The sequence below is a fragment of the Oryctolagus cuniculus genome, chromosome 7, assembly GCF_051225735.1.
Source record: "Oryctolagus cuniculus isolate XC-2025 breed Fujian yellow rabbit chromosome 7, ASM5122573v1, whole genome shotgun sequence".
NCBI classification, from domain to species: Eukaryota; Metazoa; Chordata; class Mammalia; order Lagomorpha; family Leporidae; genus Oryctolagus; species Oryctolagus cuniculus.
This window is the reverse complement of record NC_142873.1, coordinates 70445306-70470826: the sequence shown is the minus strand read 5'-3', so window position 1 is coordinate 70470826 and position 25521 is coordinate 70445306. Positions and strand designations below refer to the sequence as shown.

At 42.6% G+C, this 25521-nt stretch overlaps 1 protein-coding gene across 4 annotated transcripts; it reads left to right on the top strand.

Annotated features, from left to right (window-relative positions):
• Nucleotides 1–1530: 1530 nt before the first annotated feature.
• Nucleotides 1531–9324, top strand: GPR88 (G protein-coupled receptor 88). Of its 4 annotated transcripts, none has more exons than XM_089337032.1 (2): nt 1531–4701; nt 5145–9324. In XM_089337032.1, exon 2 carries the CDS (start codon nt 5217–5219, stop codon nt 6369–6371), a length of 1155 nt encoding a protein of 384 aa, XP_089193158.1. In that variant the 5' UTR covers nt 1531–4701; nt 5145–5216; the 3' UTR covers nt 6372–9324. The 4 variants fall into 4 exon arrangements, with proteins under 4 accessions (XP_089193158.1, XP_069933036.1, XP_008263043.1 ...); XM_070076935.2 differs by having other exon boundaries at nt 1531–4759; XM_008264821.5 differs by having other exon boundaries at nt 1532–4701; nt 5141–9324.
• Nucleotides 9325–25521: the final 16197 nt, after the last annotated feature.

Sequence of the window (25521 nt, the reverse complement as noted above, 5' to 3'; positions counted from 1 at the left end):
ATCTTATTTGTGTCTTCATTACAGCACTGAGTTCATTATCTGATGACAATTTTACTTGCTTATCTGTTTACTCCTGTAGACTAAGCTCACTGATGAGTTGGAATAGAGATTCCTTATCTTTACACTTTCAGTGTCCAGCACATAACAGAGGACCAATTCGTGTGTGTGAGTGTATTTGTATGTATTGGTAAAAGCAATATATCATAAAAACTTACAATTAGAATATATATTCATATAATATAGAATATATAATAATGATAAAATGAAATGAACACTATGAGAAACGGTGACTTGATCAGCCCTCACCCTGACTGTTGATGAGCAACTTGATATGTTATCCCTCTTAGTATTTTTTTTTGTTTGTTCTACTTAATATTTTTGGTTGAATACTGTAATCAATACACAATTCTTCTTAAGTGCTGAAACTTAACTGAAAAGTGATCGTTGTTAAATATAAGAGTGGGAATAAGAGAGGGAAGAGATGTGCAATTCGGGACATGCTCAAGCTGACTTACCTCAAATGGTAGAGTTAGAAACATACCAGGGGATTCCAATTCAATCCCATCAAGGTGGCATGTACCAATGCCATCTCACTAGTCCCAGTGATCAATTTCTGTTCACAATTGATCATAATGATAGGACTAAGAGCCAAAGGGATCACATAAACAAGAATATTGTCTGCAAATACTAGCTGATAGAATCAAAAAGGGAGAGAATGATCCAACATGGGAAGTGAGATACACAACAGACCCATAGAATGGCAGATGTCCTAAACAGCACTCTGGCCTCAGAATCAGCCCTTAAGGCATGCGGATCTGGCTGAAAAGCCCATGAGAGTATTTCAGGCATGTAAAGCCAAGACACTCTGGGGAAAAAAAAAAACCTAAATGAAATCTCAGCGAGTGAGATCCCAGTGGAAAGAACGGGTCATCAAAGAAGGAGGTACCTTTCTCTGAAGGGAGGAGAGAACTTCCACTTTGACCATGGCCTTGTCTAAAAATTATCAGAGTCAGTGAACTAGGGGGCTTCCATAGCCTTGGCAACTCATGACAAGAGCCTAGGGTGATTACTGATGCCATAAACAAGAGTGTCAATTTGTTAAGTCAACAACAGGAGTCACTGTGCACTGACACCTCATGTAGGATCTCTGTCCTTAGTGTGCTGTACATTGAGATTTAATGCTATAACTAGTACTCAAACAGTATTTTTCACTTTATGTTTCTGTGTGGGAGCAAACTGTTGAAATCTTTACTTAATGTATGCTAAACTGATCTTTGGTATATAAAGAGAATCGAAAATGAATCTTGATGTGAATGGAAGGGGAGAGGGAGTGGGAAAGGGGAGGGTTGCGGGTGGGAGGGACGTTATGGGGGGGGAGCCATTGTAATCCATAAGCTGTACTTTGGAAATTTATATTCATTAAATAAAAGTTTAAAAAAATGGAAAAAAATAATGATAAAATGATAATGGAAATATATAATTATTTTTTATTTCAAAATATAGTCAAAATTTACTGCAAACTAATAGACTAATAGACTAATAACCTTAGGATAAATTGATATGGCAGTCATGGAACTCTGTATAAAAAGTCTCCAGTCCCAGACAATTGATACATAAGTTCCACAAGATCTATAAAACATTTTCCAGAAAAAGACAAAAATCTGTCATTAATTTTATGATTTTACATAATATTAATATCATGAAAGGACAATACAGTATAAGAAAATTAAACTAAATGGGTTTCACTTATGAGGCAAAAATATTAAATAGCACCAAAGAGAATTCTACAGTCTATTGAAATGACTGTCATGACTAAATAGGATTTATCAAAGGAATGGAAGGATGACTCAACTTTTAGAAATATGTCAATTGTAGCCCACTATTATTAAAGGAAAATCATTCATTTCATATAAAAACTCTTCCTATAATTAGACACACATTTTCCCTACCCTAATGACAATAGATCAGAAGGCTACAACACATTTCATGTGAATTGTTAGAAACAATAGGGTAATGTCAAGGGCAGTTATCAAAGATGTGACCATGGGAGAAACAACAGGATGAGGAGGGAGATGAGCCAGCCTCATGCAGAGTTCCAAGCAGTCTGAAGATCTTAGAAGTAGAGTGGGAAGAGGCAAGAATGAAGGGCAAGGGGTTGGGTGAGATCAAGTAGAGAGAGAGAATAAGGTGAGAAGAGAACCTAGAGCACAGCACCAAGGAAAACCATAGTAAGGTAAAATCTTCAGTTTTCTAAATAGCAAAGTGCTGGTTTTCTATCATCCTTCCCAATCAATTCCACTGAGATATAGCTGAACTGGACTAAATCCATCAAGTGATGCTTAGCTTTATCCCCTGTTAGAGTTCTCAAGTCGTTAATTAAGCACTGGTTTTGAAAGAAAAGCAGAGGAATGTGTCTTGATCTCTTCCTGAGAAATTCTTAGGGACATACTGGAAAAGGCTCCTGCCATATGATTCAGGACTCCACAATACATGTTAGATAGAGGCCACATATGCCAGGTGTTATGTCACATGAAGCCCCAAGGGTTCATGGCTGGGAAGACCGGTCCCTAGTGTGCCAATGTTGAGAAGTGTTGGGATCTTTAAGAGGTAAGGCTCAGTGGGAGTTGGTTAGGGTGTTAGTGGTACTTCTCTCAGAAGGGATTAAAGTAGTTTTTATGGGATCCTGAGTTAGTCCTCTACAGAGTTGTTAGAAGACTGCCTCTCCCCATAATCTGGCTTCTTGTCCTGTTGTGTGATCACTTGCCCTTCATTTCTTCTTATCAAAATGGCATCTTTGATGATGTGAGGTAGCCAAGGGGACCCTCACCAAAGGGAGTACCATATTGTTCAGACTCTCAGACTCCATAACTGTGAGCTAAATAAATCTCCTTTCTTTATACTTTGCCCAGCCTCAGATATCTTATTATAGCAGCAGAAAACTAAGTATGGCAGGGATTCACAGACAATTTGAGCAGAAAGGGCTTCTGAAGCTCTCTAGTAGAAACTCCTCATCTCACAAGATGAGAACAACCCTGCACCAGGCCAGCTTATAGATACTTTGTTTAGAACCCAGTTGTCCTGAAGCCCCATATAGCATTTTCCCCACCATGTCACATTACCATATTCAGTGAATACCTTATTCAGTGAAAGTCTCAAATAAATGGGTTTCCCAGTGAAACATTATTTCTGTGGGAGGATCTCTTTACAAAAAACGTTCCATGTGGATTGGAGAAATGAGTGCTTGCCCCAGAGAAGCTTCCAACACCAAAATGAAAATCTCTAAGACTATAAGATAAGAAATTCTGAAGTAAAAAGCAACTTCGTTGTTTACACTGTTGATTATTCAAATTTCTTCCTTTCCTCCTGAAACAGATTAAAAAAAATAAAATTTACACCTCTGAGTTTTAAGTGAAAGGTACAGAGATAATACAATACTCTTGCCCGCCCCATGCGTAATCAACACCTGAGTGGTTCATTAGTTACAACTGGTGAGCATGCATGGACAGATTATCATTCAGTCCATAGTTGACACTAGGATTCACTTTTAGTTGTTCATCCTGGGGCTTAGAAACATTCATAGTGACATATTTATTTGCCAATATAGGATCAGATAGTTTCACTGCCCTAAAAGTCCTCTGTGTTCTGCCCATGCGTCTTTCCCTTCTAACCCCTGTCAACCACTGATGTTTTTACTGACTCCAAGGTTTTGCCTTTCCCAGAGTGTCACACAGCTGGAGCCATATAGCATGTAGCCCTTTCAGACTGACTTCTTTTGCTTGGTAATACACATTAAAAGTTTCTTCGTGTCCTTTCATGGCTTGCTAGTTCATTTCTTTTCGGTGCTGAGCAATAATGCTTTGTCTGTGTTCCACTGACATCTACTTTGAAACTTCTACTTCATTTTTATCCTCTAGTCATTTTATTATTGAAACGCAACCACACCCTGGAGAGGAGCTGGGTGATGAGAAAAAAACTGGGAATTGTGTTTTCAACTGAAGCTTGGGGTCTTTCTGTGGATAATTACCCATGTCCCACTTTACCAAAGAAAAATAGATTTCAAGTAGGATACAAAGTAATTCTTTCTAAATATGTGACAATGAAGAGATTAGCCCTGGGTATTGGGAGTGTTTGCAGGAAAAATCTTGCCTCCCAAATGCATCAGACTGAGATGAATTATAACGGGGTTCACTAAATTTTATTCTAACATTGAAGAGGGGAAGGAAGGAAAGAAAAAAAGAAGAGCGAGTTACAAGAATAAGGTATCTGAGAAAAAGAAAAGACAGAAACATCATCCAAAGGACCTTTTGAGCAAGATATTTTTCTTCCTTTTACAAGTTGGAAGCTACTGAATAATTCATGCCAAGCGTGGAGAGGCTGCCTTTCCCTCGGCTGATGTATAACTGAGCAGGAGAGCGTTTCCAGTGGGTTCACCACATCAGCCACCGCTCTTGCCTCTGAGCACAGGGTGCTCTCCTGAGCTCAGCTTCTCTGCTTCTGCAGCCACGCACCCTTGCTGCTGCCTGCCTGCCTGCCTGCCTACCCACCCTGCCACTTCACTTTCCCCAGCGCTGCAGCTGCTGGCTCCTGCCTGGGACCATGTGTGTGGAGGCTGTTTGGAAGAAGCGGGCACTTACTTCTGGCACTGATCCCAGCTGAGGCTCTCCTGTTGCTTTCTGGACCACAGATGCTGCCGCTGAGGAGGTACTCCCTGGCATCCCTCCCTCTGCTATTGCCAGCCAAGGACCAGCCCCAAAGCAAGGTACCCTCCACTGCTTGCCCCTGGCATTTGTCCCAGCTGGGATATCCCTACCGTCTCTTGGAAACTAGGGACCCCAACTAGCAATATTCCCAACTGGTGTGTGTGTGTGTGTGTGTGTGTGTGTGTGTGTGTGTGATGTGTCTTGAGGAAGAAGAGGAGACCATTCCTGGCATTACTGTGCTCTAGGGCTTCCCTGTGCTGGCTGAACGCAAAAGGGACCTTTCCCCTGGCACTGGAGGCATCTCCCAGGCAGGCACCTGTCACCCGCCACCCCCGTTCTCCCGGAGCTCTCTTTCTGCCCCTCCTCCAGCCCGTGACTCTGCTCCAGCCCTTTGTGTGTCGGTGGCAGAGGGCTGAGGGGTGTCTTCGCCCTCCTGGCAGGCAGGCAGGTGTCAGGATGGGCCGCGCTGCGAGAAGCCGCCGTCGCTAGCGAGCGAGGTGTGAAGAGTCGGCCAGGATGACCAACTCCTCGTCCACGTCCACCTCCTCCACCACGGGGGGGTCGCTGCTGCTGCTCTGTGAGGAAGAGGAGTCGTGGGCGGGCCGACGCATCCCCGTGTCGCTCCTGTACTCCGGGCTGGCCATCGGGGGCACGCTGGCCAATGGCATGGTCATCTATCTCGTGTCGTCCTTCCGAAAGCTGCAGACCACCAGCAACGCCTTCATCGTCAACGGCTGCGCCGCCGACCTCAGCGTCTGCGCCCTCTGGATGCCGCAGGAGGCGGTGCTGGGGCTCCTGCCGGCCGGCTCTGCCGAGCCCCCCGGGGGCTGGGACGGCGCGGGGGGCAGCTACCGCCTGCTGCGGGGCGGGCTGCTGGGCCTCGGGCTCACCGTGTCCCTGCTGTCCCACTGCCTCGTGGCCCTGAACCGCTACCTGCTCATCACCCGGACGCCCGCCACCTACCAGGTGCTGTACCAGCGGCGCCACACGGCGGGCATGCTAGCGCTGTCGTGGGCGCTCGCCCTGGGCCTCGTGCTGCTGCTGCCGCCCTGGGCGCCGCGGCCCGGCGCCGCGCCCCCGCGCGTCCACTACCCAGCGCTGCTGGCCGCCGCGGCGCTGCTGGCGCAGACGGCGCTGCTGCTGCACTGCTACCTGGGCATCGTGCGCCGCGTGCGCGTCAGCGTCAAGCGGGTCAGCGTGCTCAACTTCCACCTGCTGCACCAGCTGCCCGGCTGCGCTGCCGCCGCCGCGGCTTTCCCCGCCGCCCCGCACGCCCCCGGCCCCGGCGGCGCCGCGCACCCGGCCCCGGCCCAGCCCCTGCCGCCCGCGTTGCAGCCGCGGCGGGCGCAGCGGCGTCTCAGCGGCCTGTCGGTGCTGCTGCTCTGTTGCGTGTTCCTGTTAGCCACGCAGCCACTGGTGTGGGTGAGCCTGGCCAGCGGCTTCTCGCTGCCAGTGCCCTGGGGCGTGCAGGCAGCCAGCTGGCTCATGTGCTGCGCCCTGTCCGCACTCAACCCGCTGCTCTACACGTGGAGGAACGAGGAGTTCCGCCGCTCCGTGCGCTCCGTCCTGCCCGGCGTCGGCGACGCGGCCGCAGCCGCTGTGGCCGCCACAGCCGTGCCAGCCGTGTCCCAGGCCCAGCTGGGCACCCGCGCCGCGGGCCAGCACTGGTGACCCCACCGCGGGGCTCGGGAGTCGGAGATTCCCGGTTTCCGACGTCCTTGGCCGCCATCGTCCTATTCCCCCTTGATGCGTCCCCTTGTCCCCGAGAAGACTCCCGCCGGGAAGCCCAATAAACAGGTGCAAAGATTTGGCCTCGGACCCCAGTGGGATTCCCGAACCAAAGTCTCCCTGAATGGGGTTCCGTGAGTCCTTCTGGGAGGCCATCTGATTCTTACCCTTTGTGTCTGTGTTTTAGAGAAATCCTAAGTCAGTAGTACACTGGAGACTTTAAGAATTTGAGAACTGGCGTCTTAACAGAATCGGTTCATTTATTTCAAAACTGTTTTTGCAAACGAGCTTTCATAACATGTAACTCTTCCCACTTTCATAGTCTTAGAATATGTATGAAGCGCCTTGAGTGTGCATGAGCCAAAGGAAATAATTCTGAGGAAGGAAGTAATAGGGGAAAAGCCTTGTAGAAAGTAATCTGTCTTGAATGACGCTCCTGTTATAACTGAGTCTTTGTTATATTAACCTGGAAGGGTGCTGGAAGGTGAAGCTGCAACGCGTGCACCGCAGGATGAGCTGCCTTTAAGACCTGAAGCCCTTTATTTTTAAAAGGGGTTTTATAAAGTCATCATCGAGTAAGATGCATATTAGCCTGTGAGGAAAACAAATCACCGAAATTTATTACTTTAGACTTTTTTTTTGGCACTCTTAAGATTAAAATTTGGTATTGGGTATTAAAGTGAAAATTTCTGGTTTGATAATGGATGGTCTGAGCCAGAATTGGGGTTTTGAAAAGGGATAAAGGGGTTATCTATTTTAGGTACCCATTTCACAGTTTCTGTAGCATGCACATTTGTTGCTACTCTTATTTTGTAACCAATTCATTTGCCTTATGAATGTGACTGCAGCTTTGAACATTCTGTACTACAATGGTTGTTTCGGAAAATAAATCCTTCTGTTTTCTCTTTAACATTTAAAATATCTCAATGCACATGATATAATTAAACACTAATGATACCATGACTGCATAGCTAACATTAGCTGCTAGTGCATGCTCCTAGATGCTAGAACTTATTGGGCATGTGGTGTGCTAAAGCAATACCCATTGGACAAGGACATTTTACTTCGTCACCAGAAGAAAAGCTCTCCATTATTTGAAAAGACACAGAAACACCTCTGGCTACCTAAAGTTCTTCTTGTCTTGACCCAATTTATGAGAACAATTCCCATTTGGGACTCTATCTCATAAATGGGACCGCAGGCAAGATGGATCAATAATATGGTTTGGCTGGGCAAAGCCATCTACACTCTGTTAGAGTTTAAACAAGCCACACACTAGAAAGCAACACTGTTTTTGCGTAGTTCATGTAGGTTACTGTGACATTTAACTTTAACGTTGTATCATGTCTGTTGAAGGGGGCGTAATAAACTGTTATAGATAATGAACAGTTTGAATGGGAATCTGCTCTAAAATATGTCATCTGTGATTTCTCATTTTTGTCTCCAATTTACTAAATTTATTTGGAAATATTTGAAATGCAAAATCGTGTGAAAGCACCTTATAATATTAAAATGGGAAGAAAACAGCTTTAATATTTGTATCAGTGTTCTGACTGCTAATTAAATCAAACATGCATCAAATATCCTCAATTGACTGTATAATTCAGGATCAAATTAGCTTGTTTTGCTGCACTCTTGGACATTTTAAGTCAGGATATAAGCAACACCTGTGCGTTTGAATACTCGTGGGAGTTGCAGGAAACTTTGGCATTTTTTTTTGTAGTAAAATGAAAGAAATATGTTCGTCACCAATAATCAGCAGTTGTTTTATTAATCTCTTCCCTTTGTGCATGCACCATTCCTTTCTTAAGGGTTCATCTGTTCCCATTTTCCTTGACTCAAATTTAATTAAAGTTTAGACAACTGTACTTCTGATACTTCTGAGGTTTTTTTTTTTTTCCCTTCTGTCTCTGGTTTTCTTGCATACCTCCTTGGGAACACTATAACAGAGAATACGACATTCCAAAGCACTAGGGATGACAGTGACTTCTTTTTACTGGCTTTAATTTTATTTTTAGTTTCTAAAATTATCTCTATTTTATATAATTAAATAAGGTCCATCTAGCAGCATTAAAAAACTTTGACAGGGACTGGAATTGTGGTGCAGCAGGTTAAGCTGCTGCCTGCTATGCCAGCATCCCATCCCATCCTCGCTATTCTACTTCTAATCCAGCTCACTGCTAATATACCTGGGAAAGCAGTAGAAGATGGCCCAAGTGCTTGGGCCCCTGCCACCCATGCTGGAACCCATGGTTCCGGTCTCCTGGCTTGGTTGTTGCCATTTAGGGATTGAGCCAGTGAATGAAACATCTCTCTCTTTATCTCTCTCCCTCTCTCTTAACTCTGGCTTTCAAACAAACAAAAATACATAGACCTTTCAAAAAAACAGGCAGAATTCCTTTCTTAAGCATTGAGAACAAGGCTACAACAACAGAGAGCTAAAGGTTTGCCTTTCCTAGGTGGAGGTGGGGGGACATTTTTCTAAATCTCTATCAAAAAGATCTTCTTTTAACTAGGAATTTATCCTTATTTCTCAACGTAGATGCTGCTACTAATTCCCACTCTGTGCCTATCCACATTTGCCACACAGACAAGCTTAGCTTTTCCAGGGTTTACCTGGTATCTTGCAATGTTTCCTGCTAGCACTGAGAACCATCTTTTGCTGGCTCCATGCCACGTGGGAGACCTACTTTAGATTAATTTACTGGTAATTAACTCTGCAGGACTGATTCACTTTTAATTTCAAAGTAGCAATGATGTGTCTAAAAATGCCTTCTGAGGGCACTAGCTGTGAGTGTTGGAGCTACTGCTTTTACAAATTAAGTTAATGGAGATTGTGTCCTTATTTAAATGAAACCACATATTATCCACTCAGGAATAAAAAAATCATAATTGCTGTTGTGGGTTGCCCTACTTTGCTTTTTCTACTTTTTTTTTCTCTTTTAGGAAATGCCTATTACAACATGAAGTACTTGCTGATGTATTTTAATGGCTAAATTCTAGATGTAACTCATATCATTCTTAGCACTTCCCTTCTTTGAAAACAAGGCGAATAAACACAAATCCTGTTTTGTACAGAGGCATCCTCAGATGTTCATAGTCTTAATGGCTATAGGGGAGTGCCAAGATCAGACACATGGCTATATCTCTGAATTAGAAAGATTTATAGAGTGGGAGTACTGTTCCATTCACAAGGACCCAGAGGGAGGGTGAAGTGGAAGTGAGGAAGGAGAGGGATCCTGAGCAAGTACTTGAAGAGATCTGCTCACTGATGGGATGCTGGTTTGCCTTGAACATAGAGTACAGGACAACTCTGTCCTACTGCCAGTGGTATTGGCTGACATCACTATTTCATGCACAGCCTTTACTCCATCTCCCAAGAACTCAGACAATGCTCATGGGGTTTTTGGCAGTCCTGTGAGCTGACTTGAGAAAGGGCAGCGGTGGCATATGTTTCAGTGCGGGAATGTTGATAACAATTGTAGATGTCCTTATTTTTGAGGCCTGTCTTTAAGGTCTGTGGGTTGTAAGGCAAGAGAAAGAGCTCTACATGCACATGGAGCCTTTGGTCTGGGAGATTATGGGGGACCTTTTCTCCTCCTCCTCTCTCTTTTAATACCTGCCAGGATCCCATGCACATGAGTGCCACTCAGCCCACAGATCCAAGCTCCACCCACATCCCTCTCTCAGTTGGTCACCTTACCCACCTTTGGGCTCTGTTAGTACATGCATAGAGGTCAGAGAATGCCCTGGAAATAACAAGAACATGGAGACAACTGGACAGGGAATTCCTGGGTTCCAGGTACCAGCATCTGTTGCAGAAGGCACAGGGCTCTTGTGGGCACATTTTCACAGGACTCCTCTCCTTGTAGGAAAGGTGATCAGATGAGGGTGGATACAAGGTCTTCTTTTTAGTAAAACAGTTATTTATTTGATAGAGGGAGAGGTAGAGGGAGAGGGAGAGAGGGAGAGAGAGAGAGAGAGGAGGAAGCCTGTTTACATCTGCTGGTTCACCTCCTAAATGCTCATGTTAGCCAGGATTGAGCCAGGTCAAAGCCTGGAGCTGGAAACCCAAGCCAGGTATCCATAAGGGGGATTAGGGGCCCAAGTTTTTAAGCCATCACTGCTGTCTCTAAAGGTGTGCACTGGCAGGAGGCTGCAATCAGGAACTGAATCCAGGTACTTGGATGTGAGGCATGGGTGTTTTAACTGGAATCTTAACCACTGAACTGAATGCCCCCCGCACCCCCAGTAGGTCCTTTAAGGCATGAGGCTAGGTTGGGACACCAGTTTCTCTAAGGGCAATATTTCTTCCACTGTTGTTTGTACATATGTCCTCTATGGCATGTTTTCTTAGTGTGTTCCATCTCCAGGAACTCCTCAAACAAGTGTCACACATTGAGTTTCCTTGGCTGTTTAATCACACAAGGCCAAATGCAACAGGTGAGGAGGGAGTGAGAAGATGTAGAAGAAATAAGAGGTTGGAGATTGATGGGCTCACGGTGATGCATTTGACTGTTCTATTTTGTGCATTTTTTGAAGTTTTAAATAATGAAACATCCAAAAAATGAAACCAAACTAAATGAGAATAGAAGAAAGGAAGGAAGGAAGAAAGATGAAGAAGACCACAGAATGATTAAATATAGAAGGTAGAGTTGAAAACTTGGTCTGACTCCAGAGCATGAACTTGTAACTACTGCAATGGGTAATAAAATCAGTTTTTAGTGAGGTATGGAGCTCCCTCTGAAAGGTGACCATTTCCTGATATCCTAACCCAATTTCTCCCTTTGCTGCAGCCTCAGGGGTGTGTATACTGCCTTCCAAACATGGCCCTTGTCCTGGGTGTGAGACTCTAACTCATTCAAGGACCTGCTTGGGGTGTCCTACTTTTCACCAGTCACCCCACCTCCATCCTTCCTTCTGAGGAGCTCATTTTGTTCCTTCACATTAGAGTCCCCCCACCCCAGCCATACACTCTGCACAGAACGCCCACCTCACTGTGCTCTTCCCACGCATTCCCTTGTGTCACCTCTTTCTTAATGTGTTTGCCTTGTCTTTAAAATGGGATAGGAAAATGTTTCTTTTTATTTTGGGGTGGTGTTATTTTCCATCCCTCCCTCTTTTTTAAGGAAAGATACTTTTATTCTTTTGTTACCGATTACCTGAAATAAATGTTGAACATACTTTTGCGATTGAAGACAGTACTTTTAAAAGGAAAAAGATTTAATTCTTTCTCTTGCATATTTATTTTCTCTTAATGAAATAGATCCAAGATAAATGCTAGTTTCCAACTCATGTCGTTTTTTTAAAAGATTTTATTTGTTTATTTGAGAGGTAGAGTTATAGACAGTGAGAGGGAGAGAGAGAGAGGTCTTCCTTCTGTTGGGTCCCTCCCCAGATGGCCAGAGGTGGGCCGATCTGAAGCCAGGAGCCAGGCGCTTCTTCACCATCTCCCACGTGGGTGCAGGGGCCCCAGGACTTGGGCCATCTTCTACTGCTTTCCCAGGCCATAGCAGAGAGCTGGATTGGAAGTGGAACAGCCGGGACTCAAACCAGCACCCATTTGGGATGCCAGCACCACAGGCAGAGGATTAACCTATTGTGCCATGGCGCTGGCCCCCCAACTCATATCTTGATATCTCAGAGTCATAATGTGTGGTATTACGGGCAAATATAGATCATTTGAGAGTGATTTACTATCCAGCCATACCCAAGTCCTGTTTACACCCACTAAAGTAGCAGTAAGTTTAAGTTCTAACTATATTAGATTTAAGCTTGGATTACTCAAGATGTATCATAATTTTTGGGGGTCTTGCATAGAAAAGTTGTATCACTTTGATATGTAAAAGCCTTAAACATTGATAATCAATAGTCAGGCAAGGCAATTTTCCTAGAACCCTGGGAGAATCAACCATAAGGATGTCTTTTAAAAATATTTTATTTGATGGAGGGGGGTGGGGAGAGAAAGGGTCTTCTATCTGCAGATTGACTTTCCAATGCCACTAACAGCCAGAGCTGGGCCAGGCAGAAGCCCAGAGCCAGGAACTCCATGGCAGGGACCCTCACAAGGTGAGTATTAGCAAGAAGTTGGATTGGAAGTGGAGGTGGAACTCATCCCAGGCACTCCAAGTGTGATGGTATCACAAAACTCCCCACCTCCGTAGGGATATCTATTCCTCTTTTCAGTTCACTGGATAAAAGATTCAGAAAAAAGTGCTAGAGATCGCACAGGCCAACTTCTTACTACTTATATTCGATAGGAAGTGCTTTGATACTTAATCCTTTCTGATATAAATTAGGCCCATTGGCAATTTTCCTATTCTCAGAGGCAGAATGCTATGTGTATTATAATGCTATAGCAAATTCTGTTCTGTGAAATGTCAGAGTGGTAGAATCTCCCATTACTACAAAAATTTGCCTTCGTGAAAGTTTTATTTACTTCAAGTTTATTTTTTTGACAATAAATACCTGTTTTCAAAGAAAATTTGTAAAATACATAAGCACAAAAGAAATGCTATCATCCACAGTTTCACTTCCAAAGATTAGCACCCTTAATATGTGCTGCACTCACCACCTGTTTTCCTCTCTTTTCCTTGTCTATATACTTGATTATACATGATTACAGCCAGGAAGTATGGACTAACATAAATTTCTGTATGTCTGTGTATAGTTATCTATGAAACAGCAAACATAATCTAATGAAAGATGTTATAAAGTAGGGCAAAATGAGAGTGTTTGCCACATGTGTTGTAATACTTAGAATGTGTTCATCCACAAGTAACAGACTATCGAACAGGAAATAGCTGAAACAATGATGAGGTTTAATCATCACAACAAAGAGAAGTCTGGAAATAGGTGCTTCCAGATTTTGCTCCTTACATAATGATGCCAGCAAGGACCCCAGGCCTTTGCAGTCTTCTGTGCTACCAACCTCAGTGCTGTTATGTGACTCCAAGATGGCTACTGCAGCTTTTTTTTTTAAAAGATTATTTATTTGAAAGGCAGAGTTACAGAGACAGAGAGGAAAAGATGGACAGTCTCACACACACACACACACACACACACACACACACACATTTTCCATTTGGCTGATTCAATCGCAAATGGCCTCTAAGGCCAAGGCTGGGCCAGGCCAAAGCCAGGAGCCAAGAACCTCATCTGGGTCTCCCACGTGGGTGGCAAGCCCTTGTGCCATCTTCTGCTGCTTTCCCAAGCACATTAACAGGTAACGGAATCAGAAATGGAGAAACTGGAACTCAAGATGGCATCCATATAAAATGCTGATGCTGCAGGTGGTGGCGTAAATTTCTGTGCCACAATGCTGACCCCTTGGCTGCTGTAACTCTTAATTCTTACATGTCGTGGGCTGGAAGTAGTTCATACAACCACCCCTACATGAATCTAGCTGTGAACACCTTGTATATTTTTTTCCCTACGTTTTAAGCCTTTTATTCAGTGAGAGAAATGCATAGGAGAGTGAGGGCCCTATCTAAAAGAGAGATAAATCTGGATTCATACCAAGTACCAGGAGCTAGCCATGTGGAGGAGCACGCAGGCCAGGAAGCATGAGGTGGGTGGCCCGAAGGCCGTGTGCCCTGGAAGCACAGGGGTAGCAAGCCCCGAACTGGCAAAAGGCCAAAGAGAGGAAAGGGGCCAAGAAGGCCTGTCCCTCTCCTCGTTTTCTGTGGTTGTAGGAAGGGTCCTGATGTTGCTGCTTCTGAAGGTGGGGGAGGGGAGGGTGAAGGAGAGGGTAGCACTCAGTCTGCCTCCACTATGAGTATTCATACAGAAGAGAATGGACTGGGTTTGCAGGTGGGTGAATTTTGAGCCATAAGATAAACAGGAACACAAATTGTGCGTATGTGAAACCCAAATATCCCCTCTATTATTGATAAAAATCAGTGTTGGAGGATGCAATTTTATGTTAGTGCCAAAACAGGCCCACTAATTCCCTTCCTACCATATTAATCCTTAGAATAAGCAGGTCAGCTTGTTGTCAGTGGTCCAGGTAGAGCAGGAAAGAGAAACAGATCACATACCTTACCCTGAAGACCATGTTCAACTAGCTCCGCTGTACTGGGAAATTTGGACTATTGTCTATCTACCAGGTAGCTCACTCACTCTCTGGTGGATGGATGAAAAGATACAACAAGAGTGTCTAGTGAAAAATCCCTTCCCATGGAGACCAGATGAGTGAGAGATGGCATTTTCTCTGCAAGTACAGACTCCATCTTTTTTTATTTATTTAAAAGACAGAACTTCAGAGAGAAAGAGCAAGAGATTCATCTTCTGCCTGTTGGTTCACTCCCCAAATGACTGCGACAGCCAGGACTGGGCCAGGTTGAAGCCAGGAGCCAGGAACTCCATTTAGGTGAGGCCCAAGCGTTTGGGCCTTCATCCACTGCCTACCCAGGCATCTTAGCAAGAAACTGAACCAGAAACAGAGCAACAGAGACCCAGACTGACACACAGGCATTGGCTTAACCTGCTGTGCCACAATGCAGGCCCCCCAGATCCTATGACTCTGAACTAGGATACTATTGGTTGGGACAGGTAGGTTTATCATGGAGTCCTTCAGATAAGCTATGAGCCTACATTTCTATCCACTGTTCTATTCCTTCCAGTTTCTAGCATAAGTAAACTGCCAGTTGTATCAGGGAGCATTAACAAGGTATCATTTAAACTAAATTCTAAAAGAAAACTCAAGTTGTAAACAAATATGGTCTTCCCACATGTGAGAGAAAGGTCTTTTTTTTTGGCCACATTATGGGATATGATTGAAGAACTGAAGAAGGGGATGATCAACTTGGAGAAGAAAAGATTGAATGGAAAAATAAGGTTGTTTCAAATGATCTGAAACATTGTCAAACAGAATAATAATGTCAGCTTCCATTTATGGATAATGGACTATGTGTCACACACTGTGCTATGAACTTTATACTATCTCATCTAAATTTCACGATCAACCTATAAGGCAAGTATTGTGACTTTAGATTTGTGTTGAGAATCTTTTTTTTTAAAATAAGATTTATTTATTTACTTGAAAGGCAGAGTTACAGAAAAAGGGAAAGACAGAGAGACAGAGAGATCTTCCATCTGCTGGTTCACTCCCCAAATGGCTGCAACCACCAGAGCTGGGCTAGGCTGAAGCCAGGAGCTGGAACTCCATCTGGATCTCCTACATCTGTGGCAGGAGCTCAAGCAGCCAGGCCATATTTGGCTGCTTTCCCAGGCACATGAGCAGGCAGCTGGATCAGAAATGGAGCAGTTGGGATTAGAACTGGCTCCTGAAGGGGGTACTGGCATTGCAGGCAGCAGCTTAGCCTGCTGTGCCACAATGCTGGCCCCAGTGATGAGAATCTTGATTCCTTGAGAGGTGCTTGCCCAGTGTCACTGGCAAGGGAAAGAGTTGACTGTTGAACTGCAGACCAGTTGACTCCACAGCCTAGGCTTGTAAATGTAACACCAAACTGCAGAAAAGGGAGTAATGTAGACATTCTAGAAGCAAAAATTGTCTCATGGGGTGGCAGATAGATTTCAGCTTAATATGAAAAGCAACTTTTTCTCAATTATAGGGACTCAAAGTAGTCTGGGTTGTCTCTGGTGATTGTGGCTTCTCTGACACCTGAGAAATTCAAGCAGGGTGTGGAGGGTTAACTCCAAAAGGAAGCCTGTATTATGTGGGAAGTGTTATCACGTAGACTCTGAGATGTCTTTAGAATATAATTTCTTTGATTATATAGTACTTCTGCTTGAGGGGGTGACAAAATTTTTCTCGCTCTGGGTCTATAACATTTCGAAAGATTAATCAGAAGGAATGTGCTTAGTAAAAACTTTACTCAAGCCGGCGCCGTGGCTCAATAGGCTAATCCTCCACCTTGCGGCGCCGGCACACCGGGTTCTAGTCCGGGTTGGGGCGCCAGATTCTGTCCCGGTTGCCCCTCTTCCAGGCCAGCCCTCTGCTATGGCCAGGGAGTGCAGTGGAGGATGGCCCAGGTGCTTGGGCCCTGCACCCCATGGGAGACCAGGAAAAGCACCTGGATCCTGGCTCCTGCCATCGGATCAGCGCGGTGCGCCGGCTGCAGCGGCGGCCATTGGAGGGTGAACCAGCGGCAAAGGAAGACCTTTCTCTCTCTGTCTGTCTCTCTCACTGTCCACTCTGCCTGTCAAAAAAAAAAAAAAAACCAAAAAAAACAAAAAAAAAAACTTTACTCAGGCCAGTTAACAGAGAAGCAAGACTGACCAAGAATGTTGCTCCTTGGGCACAGGGACATGAATGCGCCTCATTTTTAGTGACTTTGCCCCCAGGTGACTTTCCCTGTATCTTTTTTGTGCCCAACTTATTCCCAAACATTTTAAGCAACATAGGCTAAAAGAAGTACACCTCATTTAAATCTTCTTAGGCTAAATATTGAGGCTTAATATACTATCTAATTCACTTAGTTTTATATGCACAGCACTTACAAAAATGTTTAAATTATTTTTTTTTGGACAGGCAGAGTTAGACAGTGAGAGAGAGAAAGACAGAGAGGAAGGTCTTCCTTTTTCCGTTGTTTCACCCCCCAAGTGGCCGCTACAGCCGGTGCGTTGTGGCTGGTGCGCTGTGCCGATCCGAAGCCCAGAGCCGGGTGCTTCCTCCTGGTCTCCCATGCGGGTGCAGGGCCCAAGGACTTGGGCCATCCTCCACTGCACTCCCGGGCCACAGCAGAGAACTGTACTGGAAGAGGAGCAACCAGGACAGAATCTGGCACCCCAGCGGGGACTAGAACTGGTGTGCCGGTGCCTCAGGAGGAGGATTAGCCTAGTGAGCCACGGTGCTGGCCTTAAATTATTTTTTAAACTAACCATCACATCTTCCAAGGTCAGTTTTAAAATATTTTTATTTATTCACTTGAAAGGCAGAGAGAGAGAGAGAGAGAGAGAGAAAGAGAGAGAGAGAATGTTCACCTATCCTCTGGTCACTCCCCAAATGCTTGCAACAGCTAGGGATGGGCCAGGCCAAAACCGGAAGCCCAGAACTCAGCTTGGGTCTTCCACATGGATGGCAGGAACCCAAATACGTGGTTCATCACTTGCTGCCTCCCAGGGTGTGCATTCGCAAGAAGCTGGAATCGGAAGCTGGGCCGGGACTCTAACACAGGCACTCTGATATGGCTTAACTGCTTTGCTAAACAGCTTCCCCTAGTACAATGCTTCTGATGACTTTGTTAGGAATTAAGTAGATTTTAAAGAAGACTACTTGGATGATAAGTAAGCCCTGGTTGGTTCCCAGGTATATGCTACTTTTGGCGATTGTTCTTGGCTGAGTTTTTCTCATGTGACAAAATGCCAAACAGATCTTAACCAACACCTACTTAATTGTGTGTTCAGAACTGGCACACTGCAGTGACAGTCTGGCTCTTCCCAGTGTTTTGACAGAATGAGAGATAAATTGATGTACTAATAGTCACCAATACAAAATCCTCACACAAAGCTATTTTTGATTTGTTAAAAGCCAATCATAGAGCCTAGTGCATGTAAACCTGAAGTCTTTAGACTCTGTGTTTTCTAGTTTACTTGAGCAAAAAAATTTGAAGCTTCTTAATTTACAAGTACTGGAATACCATGGAAATAGCATATAGAAATTGTCACTGATCTTGCTTTACTACTAAGAGTGAATATGGCTGTCATTATCATCTTTGTTACTGTTATTTTCATTATCATCATCATCAATCATCAAAATTTGTTCAAGAACAGCTCAGTACAGAGCACTGAGTTATGAATAAATTGCCTTTTGCCATTTAACAAAGTACTTCAAAATAATGACTTAAAATGACATTGATGAAATCATGAGCCTGTGGGTTAGTGATTTGGATGGTTCTTGTGCTGATCTCAGGGAACTCACTCATGGGTCTGGAGTCACCAGGTGGTCTACAGTCCACACAGCTGCTTGACATTTGACTGGCTGCTGGATGGACTACAGTACCTGAGCAGTTGGGCTAGTGCAGGCTTGTTTACATGATGGTGGTTTCAAGCTGACTACGTGTTTCTGTTACATTTACTAATGTACATTGTCCGAAGCACATCACAGGGCCAAACAAGATTAAAGGGGTGGAGAAATACACTCCACCTTCTGATGAGAATGTCTTCAAAACCACGTTGCAAGAATGTGGAGTGAAAGGATTTGTGGTCATTTAAAAAATGTACCATAGCTCTTAATATATCATATTTGTTTTTAACAGTCTTGCAATCTCATTATGAAGACTGAACTTAAGAATGGACATTGAACTGCCCTAACTATATATGCCAATGAAGAAAGACGGAGTAAGGAGAGATCAGTGATGTCAGGATTGCTTCATAGTGGCTGTGGATTTAGGTGAATGTAGGAGAAGGAAGGGCATTGCAAACACAGAGAAAGGTAGACATTGCATTAGTTTGTTATTATTACTATAACACATTGCCAGGATCTTAGAGACTTGAAATAACATTTTATTGTTCTCTAGGCTGGAAGATCGGTGTGGCCTCAGATGTCGGAAGACTGTGTTCCTCTCTGGAAGTGGAAGGAAGGGGAAAATCTATTTTTCCCTCATTTAAGCTTCTGGCAGAATTCAGTTCCTTCCAATTGTTTTTTATCTGACTGAGAACTGAGGACATTCTTAGCTCCCAGAAGCTGCTGCTTTCTTTGGTTCATGATCCCCTTCCTCCATCTTCAATGTCATTAATGGTGAGTTGTGTTCTTGCCATGTCACATCTCTTTAACCTATCTCTCTGCCTTGCATTTTTAAAAAAGATTTATTTATTTATTTGAAGGGCAGTGTTACAGAAAGGCAGAGGCAGAGAGAGAGAGAGATCTTCCATTCATGGTTCACTCTCCAAATAGCCCCAAGTGGCTGCAATGACTGGGGCAGCACTGATCCGAAGCCAGGAGCCTAGCGCTTCTTCCATGTCTCCCAGATGGGTTCAGGGGCCAAAGCCCTTGGGCCATCTTCTACTGCTCTCCCAGGCCTTTGCAGAGAGCTGGATTGGAAACGGAACAGCTGGGACTCTAACTTGCAGGTGATAGCTTTACCTGCTATGCCATAGCACCGTCCCCTGCCTTGCATTTTTTAAGAACTCATGAGGTTAGATTGGGCCCACTGTGATAGTCCAGGATACTTTTAGCATCCCAAGGTCCTTAACCTTAAATCTTATTAAAAGTTTCCTTTAGTCAAGTAAAGAAATATCTCCTAGGTTCACAGGATTAGGATATGACATTTTTGGAGGAGTCATTATTCTGCACAGACACAAAAGCAAGGCTGTGCCTGATGTGTCTGACTGCAAAGAAAAAAGTTAAGCAGGGAAAAAGTAGTGGAAGGTAAGATTACACTGATCCAACCATTTTCTTGGTACTTACCCTACTTTTGAGCCAATTGTATGAGTGTTCTCTTTATACCTATGGCTTCTTTGACAAAACATAAAAATTTTAGGCCTTCTTTATGATTCTGAAATTTTCTTCATATTAGTCTAAGAAATGTACAGCAAATTTTCATTTTAATGCTTGTTATAAAGTAATATTTCTTAATAAAATGTATTTCACATATACTTTTCAATTTTTATTTAAATTTTTTTGTAGTGTAATTTTTTAAATTTCAGGTTAACAAATTTTATGTATTTCATATATGCAGATTTAGGAACATAGTGATACTTCCCACCCTACCCTCCCTCCCACCCACCTTCTCACTCTTCCTCCTCCTTCATGTCTAATTCCCTCTGATTTTTTACAGTGATCTACAATTGCACATCCCCTCCCCAAACTCAGTTTGCCTACCTTCTGGGAAAGCTGAAATAGAGGCCTGTTATTGTGCCCCACCTCCTTCTTGGCTCATGAAGTAAGATTCTCTCTCTGAAATGCCTCATCTGTGCTGATGTCACACTTCAGATGATGATTTTATTAACCATGGAAGCTACTAAATTTTCTTTAAACTCCCCCATCATTTTCAGGGCATTACGTAAACTGCATTGTGTGTGGGAACCTATAGCTGATTTTTACATGTCACAACTATATTTACAAATATAGTGAAAAGTCTATAACTATACAATGTTGGTTTCTTGTTTGCCAATTATATCATTGTAGAGCATCAAGTCTCATGTGACTAATATCACAGTCATATTTTATTTTATTCTCTTTGGACCGTCCCTCTACCCAAATTTAAGTCTGCAGTATAATTACAAAAAATATGGAAGACCATGACTAATCTCAGGAAAATCAACAGGAAAGTTCAATAAAGGCTCTTTGAACCTCTGAATTGGGGTGGAGATTAAAGGAAAAATGCTCTTTGTCTTAAAGACATCTTTCTTCATAAAAAAAAAATCAGTCTCATTTTACTCTTTAAGAGCAAGAGAACTCATTTGCGGAGATGAAATCTGAAAACATAAAGGAATGGTAATTTGCTATATCTAAAAATACAACCTATCTTGATGCATTCCCATCATGTAGGTTATTAACAGCATGTCCAGGCTTCAAAGAAAGGTATCCTGTCAGAGACTGCAGTTAAGAATCAAATAAAGTTGGTTTTAATGCATTTTCCTTCTAAGTTGAACATGTTTTAGTGATTTTTCCATTAGACTCTCCCACAGAGATAGGAGGAGGCATAATTATTATGTTTTGGATTCTAGTCATTTATGGCAAGCCTAATGCACACCCATGCAAAGTATACAGTTGTAGTTCTTACCTGCAGGGGATATAAGTCTGGTCAAAGAGAGAAACATAAATAATTGCAGAGTTCTTTCATTATAGTTGTGATGAATGACAAAAAGCCAAAAATCTGAAGTCCTACGTAAATTTACAAAAGGGAGAACTCAATTAGTTTGAATTGTCAGGTATGACTTTCTACATGTCAAAAATCAAATCAAATTAAATTAGGAAAATTTAAAAATTGTATTTTCATAGAATAAAGGTGAATGCAGGTTGTTATCTTGGAGACCTCAAACTGGAAGTGGTAAGGAACTGAGAGGCATGTCATTGCAGGGTAGCTTAGAATGGGGAAACGAGGATGCCCTTTAAACTTCACGATGATTGGTTCTTACATCTGGGGTTTCCAGAGGTCAGGAGATTGGTTAAAAGTGATTGTCTTGGACCAGCACTATGGCATAACAGGTTAAGCCACCATCTTTGATGCAGGTATCCTATATGGGTGGCAGTTGGAATCCTGGCTGCTCCACTTTCCATCCAGCTCTCTGCTAAGGCACCCGCGTAAGTAGTGGGTGATGGCCCAAGTACTTGGACCTCAGCATCCATGTGGGAGACGCAGAAGAATTTCCTGGCTCCTGGCTTCAAATGGGCCCAGCTGCAGTCGTTGCCTCCTTTTAAGAAGTGAACCAGTGGTTGGAAGCTCCTCTCTGTCTCTCCCTTCCTCTCTCTGTAACTCTGTCTTTCAAATAAATAAAAATAAATCTATAAAAAAGTGATTGCCTTATACCATTTTTGGACGACAACTTAGGCTTTTACAACATGCCAAAATCATGAATTACTCCAAAAGCATATCTTTTATCATTATAAACATTTATAGTTTATCTTTGGCTAATTCACATGCTCTAGTGAGAGCAAAATAATTCTGCAGGTTGGGCTGTATTAAAACAAGGAAGAACTTCTCTTTTAATAATTATGTTGAGGAGCCTGGCATTGTGGAGCAGCTGGGTAAGCTGCTGCTTGTGACACAGGCATCCCATATTGGAGTGCCAGCTTGATTCCTAGTTGCTCCTGAAAAACAGCAGATGAAGGCCCATGTGCTTGGGCTCCTGCCAACAATGTGGGAGATCCAGATGGATTTCCAGGCTCCTGACTTCAGATGCCCAGTCCTGGTTGATACAGCCTCCTGGGGAGTGAACCAATGGATGGAAGCTCTCACTCTGTCTCTCTCTGTCACTTTGCCTTTCAAATAAATATTTTTTTTAATTTATTCATGTTGAGTTGTAATGACAAACCCAGTCAATATTTATCTTAAGAATTCCTAACATGGGTGCTATCAACATAAGTTATCAACTCTGGATTAGTCAATGCTGTGTTTTGTACATCCAATCTATGAGTGCAATTTTGGGAAACCAATTTAACATAATTGTAAGTTTCCGTTTCATTAGGCAAAGGCAAAGGGTAGCAGAATTTAGAGAATCACAGAAATGAAAATGAAGTTTTGAAGAAGATAGAGGTAGAATCTTATAGAATGTCAGGCTGTCAGTTGAAAGATATTGGGTATGTTCTGTATTTAATAAGTATTTTTACAGCAGGAGGAACTTGCAAGGCATACAGTTTCCTTGAACAGACTATAAAGAGGACTCTACAATTTTAGCAGCTACAGCTTTTTACTTTTAAATTATTTGCTCTGGCTCCTGGGTCCAACTGGAGTTTGTAATAAGCTATAGGTATATAGTTTCCCTCTATATTGTTGAGTGAAGACGCTTAAACCTGATCGTTCTACTCTTGGAAAACAATGAGAAGTATTTAGCATTATTGGAAGTCCTGGTGTGGGAGAAATTCATAAAACCTATTTAAGTTCAGTAAGCATCTCTTTATGTTTGCATCCCAATGAAGAGTTTCATGCATTCCATCTTGGGTCAGTTCATAGAGCGGAGTGGACAACAAAGAAAAATTGGGGACCTAGGATCTGCAATATGCTTTAAGTGTGAAGAATCTTTTGCATTTCCTTTGAGTTATTAGCTTAAAATATTTTTGGACAGATTTTCTTTTTTTCTGGAGATAGATTTATTTTGCAGATAAACCATAGCCTGGATAATGTACTACTTCTTGTAAGAGTTGGAATTTAACTTGGGAAACTTTATGACATCCGCAAACCAATTATTGTAGCAAATATATCTAATCAATTCCTGAGTCTTCTTTGAAAGAATGGCAAAGAAGAAACTCATCCACATTTTGAGTCAGAGTGGAATTTCTGGGAAATTGTTAGGCTTTAAAATTTTGGTGAAATTCTTGTGAGAAGTATCAGAGATTCAGTTAATCTCTGAGGCATTATTATCTAAGTGTATTGTTGGTTTTTCCAAGTAAAGAAAAAGAAATACTGGCTCTCTTTGCCTATTTGAATGCTTAAGACAAGTGGAACATCATTCTAGTACTGTAAAGCATGTACAGTCAGTGGGTACACTTGCCAACATGTACTTGGAGTTAGGCACTACAGGAAATCTTGGGATAGCGATTTTACATATAGCTCTAAGATCTTACATACTTGTCATAAGTGTTTCTTACAGGTAGGATAGGGGTATTGTAAGGATTGATGCAAGACTAGTAAATCTCAGTTTCATTAAATCTTTTATTATCAGTGTGAGCCCTTGTATGGCTTTAGGTTTTAAAACACACTGATACAACTTAGAAAGTGGTTTTGAAGGATCTGTCTGAACTTTGATAGGTTTTGTATTATTGATTTTTTTTCACACCTGTTAAAAAAGAGGCCAAAAGAGTATCAGGAACTTCAAAAAATCTATAATATCTGTATTTCTATGAACTTAACAGCTTTCTCAACACAATTGATTTAGGTCTGAAGAACATATGTTTCAGAGTCTGAAAAATCTGGGATTTCTAAGGTTATTTCTCTGGAAGAAAACTTGACTTGACCTTCCAGTTTCAAAGGCAGGTTTTGGGGTTGACATTGTGGCTTAGACAGTAAAGCTATCATCTGCAATGCTGGCATCCATATGAGCACCAGTTTGTGTTCTGGCTGCTCCACTTCTGATCCATCTCTTGAATGATGCACCTGGGAAAGCAGCAGAAAACAACCCAATGTTTGGGCCTTCCCATGTGGGAGACCCAGATGAAACTCCTTGATCCTGGCCCAGCCCTGGCTATTACAGCCAACTGATCTTTCCCTCTCTCTCTGTAATTTTGTCTTTCAAATAAATAAAATCAAACTTTTTTTTTAGAGGGCGGTTCTCTTTCTAGGGCAGTATCATATAATAGAAAAGAATGACTTTCAGAGAAAGGGTTTAGGGTGATGGTTATGATAAGTTCCAACAAAGCAAGTCAATGACTTGGATTGACAACTTCTACCACTGAGACTGTTGTTACTATAAAGAAACTCTTAATGTATCACACTGGGGTTTAAAGTGGACGGAGATGCCCCAGTTCCTACCAAACAAATTTCTCCACTTATTGCAAGTTTATTCTCTCCTTGTTGATTAAAGGGCTTACTGGAAATTGCTTAACAGGTGATTCCTCAAGATCCTGTTAATACTGACTGTTCTCCTTTTCACTTCCAATCACATGGCCTGGAGTGTTGTTTTAAAGGGCTTAAAGGGAAATATTTTTTCCAGTAGCCTTTTTTCTGGCAGGAATACATGTCTTTGTTGAAATAGCTATTGGGCAAAAGTGATTTAAAATTAAGGTAGGATTCCTGCAATTGTAATCATTAATTTATTTGTCTTGTGGTTTCTTTTTGGTTCTATTTAAAATTCTCTCAAAGGGTTTTTGCTAAATGTTGTAACTCTGTCAAGGGAATCACTTCCAATTCTAGTTTATGTTTCTTTAATCATTTGTCTCTGTGAGCAGTCCATTACAAAATGGGCTAGGAACGACACTTTATAATTTTGGCCACCTGAGACTTGAATTATGTCCTAGTCCATGGTATATCCTAGAGAAAATTCCATGTACTGGTGAGAAGAAGGTATATCCTGCAACTGTGCAATGAAAAGTTTTTTAGATATCAGGTAGGTTTATTTGGTCTATAGTGTCGATTAGCTCTGTTTTGTTTTTTTTTTTCTGTCTAGTTGATCTGTCCATTGACAAAAGTGTGGTGTTGAAGTCCCCTGATACTATTGTATTGAAGTCTATGTCTCTCGTTAGATATATTAACATTTCTTTTAAATAGCCAGGTTCCCCATCATTGGGTGCATATACATTTATTATAGTTGCATCTTCCTGTTGAATTGGTCCCTTAATCATTACATAGTGCCCTTCTTTGTCTCTTTCAATAGTTTTTGTGTTAAAATCTATTTATCTGTTATTCAGATGGCTACACCTGCCATTTTTTCCATCCTTTCACTTTCAGTCTGCACTTATCTTTGTTGGTGTTGTTTGTTTCTTGTAGGCAGAAAATAGATGGGTCTTCTATTTTAATCCACTCAGCCAGTC

Excerpts from the sequence above, each read along its gene's own strand:
- GPR88 (XM_089337032.1), top strand. The coding sequence starts at position 5,217 with ATGACCAACTCCTCGTCCACGTCCACCTCCTCCACCACGGGGGGGTCG.